Source organism: Myotis yumanensis, unplaced genomic scaffold (assembly GCF_028538775.1).
Source record: "Myotis yumanensis isolate MYYU_CA2020_CCGP unplaced genomic scaffold, mMyoYum1.0.hap1 SCAF_22, whole genome shotgun sequence".
Taxonomy (NCBI): Eukaryota; Metazoa; Chordata; class Mammalia; order Chiroptera; family Vespertilionidae; genus Myotis; species Myotis yumanensis.
The window spans coordinates 2,101,778-2,111,420 of NW_027223773.1; the positions used below are offsets into that span (position 1 = coordinate 2,101,778).

General features: G+C 39.3%; 1 protein-coding gene across 4 annotated transcripts in view; it reads left to right on the forward strand.

Moving 5' to 3' along the window:
* Window positions 1-5,747, forward strand: part of KCNT2 (potassium sodium-activated channel subfamily T member 2) — a 128,456-nt gene extending 122,709 nt beyond the window's left edge. For 3 of the 4 annotated variants that reach the window (XM_070401228.1, XM_070401230.1, XM_070401229.1), the window contains 2 exons: window positions 1,602-1,686; window positions 3,262-5,747. In XM_070401228.1, the coding sequence (XP_070257329.1) occupies window positions 1,602-1,686; window positions 3,262-3,373 (197 nt within the window). In that variant the 3' untranslated portion in view covers window positions 3,374-5,747. Of the gene's footprint in view, window positions 1-1,601; window positions 1,687-3,261 lie in introns of those variants that run through there. The other variant, XM_070401231.1, reaches the window with a different exon arrangement.
* Window positions 5,748-9,643: the final 3,896 nt, after the last annotated feature.

A 9,643-nucleotide genomic window follows, 5' to 3' on the forward strand; every position in this document is an offset into this window, starting at 1 on the left:
TCTTTGGGGCCTATTCATGCTAAAATTTGTTAGCTTTTTAATCTTAAATACAGATTTCACAGTTCACTCTCTATTTTGCCTGACAACCTTATCCCCATGGCAGATTACAATGCTTTGTATCTACTTTGGGATATATACAACCAAACATATCTCTTCATTTGACTATTAATTTGATGATCTTTGGATTGTAAAAGTTTTGCAGGCATACTATGATGGATTTAGTTATACTGCAGTTACATACCTTATCAGATGAGGACTTTCATTTATAGATTTTTAAAAATAGGGCCCATCTGTGTATCAATGTGAAATATAATTAAAAGTATTACCTTTTCTATTCCAGGGACAGAATTTTAGTTAGATAAACACAGTGGTAGCCCTCATTTGATGAACATACCAAGTATTCCCCTGTGCAGGAAGTTACCGGGCCAGCTACATTGGCCTATAAAAGTCATTTGCATTAATTGCATGCAGTTAGGTATTGATCTGTCTCCCTTGGTCTGTAATACATTCTTAGGTTTTGAGTCAAACTGTAAAATGTAGTACCTCTTTCAAGAGCCACACTTGTCTATGACTGAAGTGCCTAGGAGGGTCCGATGGCTCTAGAGCTGGGATTTAAAAAACACCCTCAAAGCCTGAAAACATTACCCTCGGAGGATTAGTGCCATTGAAGTATGGGTCCGCATGGGTTTACTTTTACACTGTATTATAACCTGGGCAGCTAAGAACTGCAGGTGCCAGGGCTATTTTCTTTGTCGGTGTCTTTGTATCATCAAAGTCAGTGCTCTGACCTTGAGGTCTGGGGATGTCCTCCAATGCAATTGACAAAGTTAAAATGACACAGCCTTTAACTTTAAAACATATACAGGGCATCCCCCCAAACTGTATACACACTGCACAGCTGGTAGCTCCATGGATGTTTCTTTCTTTTCAGATTTAACCCACTGGAATGAGTAAGTATTCAAAGTGTGTATACATTTTGGGGGTGAACCCTGGATATTGTTTTCAAGGAAAAACAAATAACTTGGTTGTACACTTTCCTTGAAACTTACACTTCAATGCTGCCCCATGGGATCCTTTGCATTCTGCAAAACCAAATAGGATGGCTTTTATCAGACACCTCATGGGACAGAGTCAAACATCGTTAGGGCCTTCAAGCCTCCCAGATATACTTCTGTTGTGTTTTCTAAACACAAGGTCATTAGATGATACTTCACAGAATTTCCCACAGGAATATTTCTTTCTGAGATTGGCCATCTATACCCACAATCATTTTTTATCATTGATATAAGCATAATCAATCAAGTTGACATCCCGTCAAGCTATTTCAGTGTCAACATTTCGAGGGTAGAAGATAACTGTGGTTGCTCGGGACAGAATTAGATGGTTTAATGTACCACCTATTGGACGGAAAAGGAGTGCCCGACAGACATTTCCAATGACAACCATTTGGAAATAGTCAGTTGTGTGCACCATCCTACGGTGGACAACACTATAGCAAGTTCTCCTGGACAGCTACATGGTTTGAAGATAAGATGCTCTCTAAGAATCCTCTCGATGTTCTGTAAGTAGCATAACAAACCTGGCACTGATTTGTCTTCCAGATGAAATGAATGACCACCAGAGCACCCTGTCATACATCCTGATTAACCCGTCTCCGGACACCAGACTAGAGTTGAATGACGTTGTGTAAGTTGACCTTACATCCCACACACAAGGCATTTATTTTCAGAAACCACCTATTATTATTATTTTTTATTTTGATCCCCACTAGGATAGCCTCTATGATTCCTGTGGTATAAATGTCCAAGTCTAATTTTTGTGCTCAAGAAACACATTTGCATTTTCTATATTTCTGTGTGTAATACCATAAAAAAACACACACCACAGAATTGTAAAGGAATAAAAGAAGGAAATGGCAGCATGAATTCTGTATTTGGTGAGCTAGTATATATTTGGGGAAATAAGAGAACATATATCTATATATATAAAAGGCTAATATGCAAAGTGTCCCCACAGGAGTTTGGGAGATTGGGAGTTCTATCACTCGCTATGACATGCACTGACCAGCAGGGGGTGGTGCAGAACTAAGGGAGGCCTCGGCTGGCAGCCAGAAGGCCCCAATCGGCCCTGATCGCCAGCCAGGCCTAGGGACCCTAGTGGAATAATAAGAGATCAGCTCAAAGGAAAACCTGAAATATCTCACACTATCTAGTTCCAAAGACCTGAGATTTCCTACCAGCCAAAGTCAAGTAGATCAATACACATATTAGGAAAAGGTGTAAGGTAGTAATTTTATTCATCAGAAACTGTATTATTCACATACAATGATCCATATTTGTGACACTGAGATAATTAAATTTTAGTATAACTACAGCAATGATAAATATCATGAAAAAATGCCTACCATGACAAACAGTACATAAAGCACATTTTAGAAATTTATTCTATTAGACTTATAGTGATACTATTAGGGAAGGAACTTTTGCAGCTACATCAGTTAATTTGGGGGATAATGGGTTATACTCACGTCTTTTATGTTTTTCTAAAAAAATCACTCCCAAAAGTCCATTTTAAATGAAGGGGCAACATTCATTTGATTCAAAGAACAATAAGTGACTAGATGATATGACATTAATAATCATAGTGCATATTAGCTTTCTTTACCAACCTACAATGCTATTGATATTTAAAGTGACAACATGGATGGGTCCTGAGAATATGCTGAGTGAAGTAAGTCATACGGAAAAAGGACAAAAACTATATGCTCTCACTCATATGTGGGGCATAAGACAGAAAGCAACAAACGAACAAACAAAACAAATTCATAGACACAGACAACAGTATGGTTCTTAGCAGAGGGAAGAGGGTCGGGGACAGGGAGAAGAGCGTAAGGGGGTCAAATATATGGTGACAAAAGACTAGATTTTGGGTGGTGGGCATGCAATACAATATACAGATGATGAATTACAGAATTGTATACCATAAACCTGCATAATGTTATTAATCAATGTTACCCCATTCAATTTAATTAAATAAAAGAATAAGATTAAGTAGTAATGAAACAAAAACTTAATACTCACCCTGCAAAATTTTATAGGCCAACTCAACAGGGAGTCCTTCTGCCAACGTTTAAATAGAGACACCGTTTAGAGAACCTAAACACTGAACAAATACGTTGGAAGTAGTCCTCCCAGGGGTCGGCGTGAACTAGTTTTGTGTTTACTGACTATTACCGTTATTTGCTTTGCTTTCTCTTATCAGATATTTAATCCGACCAGATCCACTGTCATACCTTCCCAACAGCGAACCCAGTCAAAACAGCAGCATCTGCAATGCCACTGGTCAAGACTCTCGGGAGGAAACTCAGCTTTGATAACACAAAAATAACGAACTTCTTTTTTTCCGACAAGGAGCTTGCTTGAAAGAACTCTCTATTTTAGGAGGAAAATATGGCTGGCACGAAATAAACTAGACCGGACTATCTTCAAATCTCTCTTATTGACACAAATCTATTCTCTTAGAAATATAGGTTATTTTGAAATTTAACTTACTGCTTATTGGTATTTCTCCTAGTAATATTGGAAAGACATCCATGGAATGGTTTTGGAAAACCTAAATGAAAACACACGATTTTAAATCTGCTCATTGCATTGTTTGACAATAATCCGAACTGTCTGAAGTCAATTTTTACAAATTTTAAGGTTTTCTGGAAGTCAATGAAAAAATCCAGCTCTATTTGGTGCATCATATTATATTCTTTAAAACTGGTCTTTTACAAAATTGAGCTCATCATCTTCTCTACACAGGGATGACAAACTCGTGGGCTGACATTTTTGTAGGAGTCATAGTTTGCTTTAGAATATTAAGTCACCTTCACTTGTTTTGTTGCCTTTTCATAGGATACCATGTTTATTTTAGGACTTGAGATGCTCATAGCATGTTTTACTACACGGAGGAAACCAAAACAAATAAAAAGAAGTATCGAGAAGCTGAAATTTTTGCTCACTTTATGTCTGACTCTCATTGTGTGCCAAGGAGAATGTATTAAAAAGCAAATATCGATCGTTCTCCTAAAAGAATGCCTAACATTGAGAAAATACTTAAAGCATATTTATTGACTTACAATTAATCCAGGAATTGAAATAGGCAGTGATTTTCATTGGACTATTGAGCTTCAACATTTTTTTATATATCTATATAGAGTATTTCATTAGAAAGGTAATTTAAAATTCAAAGAAGCAAAACTATACTCCTTATGGAATACAAGAACATTTGAAGCATTAAAAGTCCTCTTTTATGCCTTTAGTATTGCAATAATCATACCCAAAAACTGATGTTAAAGATTTGGATTTAATTTTGAAAAATTATCTATGGGAATATACAGTAGTTTAACACTGTGAGGATAAAGCATTTAATAAACATAGTTTTGCCATTTAAATGGCATGTAACTCGGGTAAAACTTGACAGTTATAAATGAAATGTAAATTGACTTTGGATGACACCAGGGCCTTTGCCTGTATCTCTGAATCTCCTTCAGAAAAATAAAGAAAAGCACAGTATAGTTGTCCATTAGTTGCAATGTGTTAAGGTAGAGAGAGACATTGGTAAATTTAAAAAGTTATTTTTCTTCCAACTTTGTAGTTTTCCTTTTTTCTGAATTTGACATTGAGTTTCAGTTCAGTAGAAAATAGGACATATAAGACTTAGATAATTTTTATCTTTTTTTTTTCATAGAGAAGCAGAGAAATTGAAAGGAAAATAGGAAGGTTAAAACAAAACAGAGAGAAAGAAAACCTAATAGTCCCCAAATAATTCTATGGAAATAAAAATGTAAAACATAAAATGTGAAATTGTAGATTATCGCCATTCTATATTTTGGCTTAGAGAATGAACTGCCTATTTGTGTGGGTTTTTTTTTTTTTAATTTTTGTACTTTACCTTACTCTCATTTTGGAATAATAAAGCCACCAAGAATTTCTCTACAACAGGGAGAGCCTACCTTTAATTTTCTTTCATCAGACAGAGAAGTGGAATTTATAACAGGTTACTTACAACTGAAAGCATGCCTTAAAACAAAGACTGTATGCATAGGTGTGTCTATGTTATAAGCACATGGGAAAGGTATTTGACAAACACACATTAACATGCACTTTATTCAAACTAAAGGCAGAATCAAAGTAGTATATGCACTGGAGAACAGCGATGCATTTACTGACCCTGTTTCATATTTGCACATCAACAGTCAGTTTTTCTTTCAATTGCCATTTCTTTACATCATTACAGTTATTGTTAGGAATAAACATAAGATTTTATGAATCTTCCATTTCTTCCCAGGATCTCAAGTTAAGACTTTCTGCATTATGACAGCTGTCAAGACTAGGATTTTAAGTTAAGACATGACTATGTTTCCTATAAAACTAAAAACCCCATTTCATACATTTTACAATAATTATTTTGATTATGAATATTCATCCAAATTTACTATTTAACACAATTCATACAGCCTGCTGTAACTATGATAGTTTACTAGTCTTTCTGTTATTTAAAGAATAAAAACATGCTAATAAAAGCCTTTTAACAAAAACGATTGCCTTTTTAAAATACACTTGCACATGAAAATAAAACATAAAGCCAATAATAGTCCTTGTAACCCTAAGGGAACAGGTTGTTTATTGTCTATGTAACATTTTGCTACCAGTTACAATGAACTGCTTTAAAATAAATAAAATTATTTCTGATGATGAAAACTCTTGGTGTTTTTTTTTTTTTGCCTAAACGTTCATTGTTTAGACACATTATGCTTTGAACCTATAAAACTCATTTGTCACTTTGATATTTCAAAAGCAAAATGAACATCCTGCTGTTGCTTTATAGTAAGTTTGAGTCAGGAATGGTGGGTCCTCCAACACTGTTGTTCTTTTTAAGATCAATTTGGCTATTCTGGTCCTTTGTGCTTCCATAGAAATGCTTGAATTAGCTTGTTTATTACTGGAAAATGTAGCTGGGATTTTAATAGGCATTACATTGAATTATTGATCAATTTGGGGAGTGTTGTCATCTTAACAATATTGTTTTCTGTTCCATGGACCTGGGGTATCTTTTCATTTATTTCTTTCAGCGATGTCTTGTAGTTGTCAGTGTGCGGCCTTGCATTTCTTTGGTAATTTATTCCTAAGCATTGAATTGCATCAACTTCTGTAACTACACTTATTTGGAACAGTCTTACCTGCTCTCTAGGGCTGCTCTTGCTACAATGGCAGAGTAGCTGCAACACAAAACGCCTGCCTACCCCTGGGTTAGGAGAAGTCTCCTGAGTGTGCTCTCTGCTCGCAAGCACAGGAGGAATTATTTTCCATAAACGTGTGGAAAGATTTAAAAGTTCTCTCAAAAGTTCCAATGGAATAAGCCTCACACGGCATGGTGTCTCCTTGTTTTAATCTTTGTGCCATTAGCCTCTGCGATGTCTCGTGTGACTTCTCCTCTGCTCCCACAACCCCTGAGGGAACTGATCTTGAAATGCAAGTCAGGGGAACACGCTGACTGATGAGAATTTTAAGGCGCGGCTTGGAAAGAAACACAAGTAAAGAACAAATAATTTGGACTGTAATTTGGTCTGTCTTTGGATTTGCTTTGTGATATCACCATCTTGTGGCCAAGGGTAAAAGTTTTCCATTGCAAACGAATCGAGGCTGGGTTCCACCTTAGACTTAGGCAACAGAGTCTTTTTTATTGTTTTACTGTCATTTTAAAAACTGCCTTTGTGTTATTTAAATTTCCGAAATGTTATCGTCTCATAAACTGTTGAGAAAGATCTTTGCAGAGCCAGCTCCTTGGCTGACCCTCCATGCAATTTACATGAATTCCATCCCAGCAAACCTACAGGGGCACAGAAATAGTCTTTATGAAGATGTTTTTAATACATGAAATCCAAGCCTTCAGAGGCTGACTCGTCTCCTCTCATTATTCTGGCTGCCAGATTCACTTTTGCGCGTCCTAAAATGGTGACACCTTCGGTTATGGGGTTGGTGTGTCCTCGGCGAATCTCTCCGGCATTTTCCTCTGACGGGCAATTCCGATGATTACTTATGAGGGCCATCAAGCTGTGGATGCATTTAGCGGCGTCAAAAATAAAACACCCGTTGCCTCCCAATTCCTGAGGTGTCCGGAAAGCTTACACGGCTTAGCGTGTATAATACATGTTGTCACCGTAAGTCACTTTCACAACTGACTGTGCAAAGAGTTATTAGCTGGGTGCCGGTATTTTCTCCAATTGGATTCCACCTGCGTGTCATTTGCCAAACTGCTTCTGAGAGTCAGTCATGGGAGGAACTGCTGGGATGGGGATGGGGGGCAAGTACAGCCAATGGCACCTGCGGCGTCATGAGACATGTCTCTAAGGCTGGGCTCTCCTTAGTATCTCATCACGTGGCAGAAGGACATAACGGTGTCCCAGTTACCCATCATCACAACGAAACCCATGTCATTCCTGATCCTGAAGAGTTCATGATGGCTGACAGGAAGCAGAGGAACGCTAGCTTCCTGTTTATGGGGAGTGAGGTGGAAATTAGGCCCCTGGCAGAAGTTGGCAATGTACTGTTTACCATCCAAGGGAACGCTCAATGTAATTGCCATGTCTATTCATTTCTGTTGCTGCAGCAAATTACCTCAAGCTTATTGGCTTAGGGCAACGTAGAGTTATTATCTTTGTTCTGGAAGCCGGAAGTCCAGAGTGAGACTTACATGGCTAAGATCAAGGCGTGTGTTCCTTCTCGAAGCTCCAGGAAGCAGGCATTTCCTTGGGTTTTGTGGTCGCTGGAGGCGGCCTGCATGTCTTAGCTCATGGCCTCTTCCTCCATTATCAAGGGCATCCCTCCAGCCTCTCTTCTTCCTTCCTCACAGCTCCTCTGGCTTCCCTCTCGGGAGGACACGTGATGGCAAACCCATGCAGGTAATTCAGGACAATCTCATCATCTCAGATTTAATCAAGCTGCACAGTCCCTTTTGGCCTATAAGGTAACACAACCACTGGTTGGGGAAATCAGGATACGGGTATCTTTGGGAGCCATTATTCTGTCTACCACACCAAGGGACTGGCTTATTGATTCCGTCACAGGTATTTTCCTGCAACGACCAAAACACGTCTGAATATTCATTTCCTGCCAGGTACTGGCCATGTAAAAAAACACAGCTCTGGCCCTGTCAGTGTGGCTCAGTGGTTGAGTGTCTACCTATGAACCAGGAGTCATGATTCAATTCCATGTTTGCCTGGGGTTGCAGGCTCGATCCCCAGTTGGGGGCATGCAGGAGGCAGCTGGTCAATGATTCTCACCTTTGATGTTTCTATCTCTTTCTCTCTCTCCCTTCCTCTCTGAAATCAATAAAAGTGTTTGTTTTTACAAACACAGATGTGGCTCTGAGGTCTCTCTGCGCCTCTTAGGAGGAGTCAGAGGGGTCATCCAGCTACCGCAATGCATTGTGATGAGAAGCGCAGTGTCATAGGGACATCTGGAAGGGACAATCACCCTGATCTATGCATCTGGAAAGGTTTTGTGGAGGTGGCAGCAATGCAGGGAAGAGCTGATGAAGCTGTAGGGACCATTACGGGGCATGTGCACCTGGGAGAGGAAAGAAACACAGGAAGTGATCTGCCTAAACTCACATGTCTGTCTGGCTTTAGACCCCCTGGATCTGCAGTCCACGGCTCCTACCCTCAACTCCTTTGTATGACCACTGATCCTCGAACCCACCAAGTCCACGGTTCACCATTATCCACTTCTTTGCCCCCACTCACAACTCCTTTATCTCCCTTCTGCCAATTCCCATGGTTTTAAGCAAAATTTTTTTTCTCTTTAAGGATATTTGAGTAATTCTGCTAACTTTCTCCTGCACTGAGAAATGTTCTTGCTACTGAAAGCACTCCCATTAGCATACACGCTGTTATTATTTCCCTCCTCTTAAAATAAAACTGCTCTCAGTTTAACATCGCCCTCCAGCTCTCAGCTCACGTCTCCGCTTCCCTTTATGGTAATACTCCCCCAAGGAATACGCACTCCTTCCTCTCCTCCAAAGCCCTCTTCAACTTCCCCCAACTAGGGCTTTGTGCTCTACGCTCTACTGAAACTGCTTCTGTAGAGATATTACAAAGAATGGCTCCCACCAATACAGACTCACTGTGTCCCAGGCACTTCACATTCAGCAGCTTCCCTCACCCTCAGAACCACCTGCCTGTCGCTAGTAACAAGTCTTAGCCACTCTACAATACTGCCTCCCTAACTCACAAAGAATCCCCATACTCTAAAAATAATGATCAATGATCGGTCCTCATCTTCATTAACCAATCAGCAGCATTTAACCGATGGACTGCTTTCCCCTTTTCAAAACATACCTCGATGTGGGGTTGGGAGACAAGAAGAGATACACCAAAGAGCTCATATACGCACATGCACAGCCCATGGACACTGGCAATAGGGTGGTGAAGACCTGGGGGGAGGGTGCAGAGCAGTGATGGCGAACCTTTTGAGCTCGGCGTGTCAGCATTTTGAAAAACCCTAACTTAACTCTGGTGCCCTGTCACATATAGAAATTTTTTGATATCTGCAACCATAGTAAAACAAAGAATTATATTTTTGATATTTATTTTATA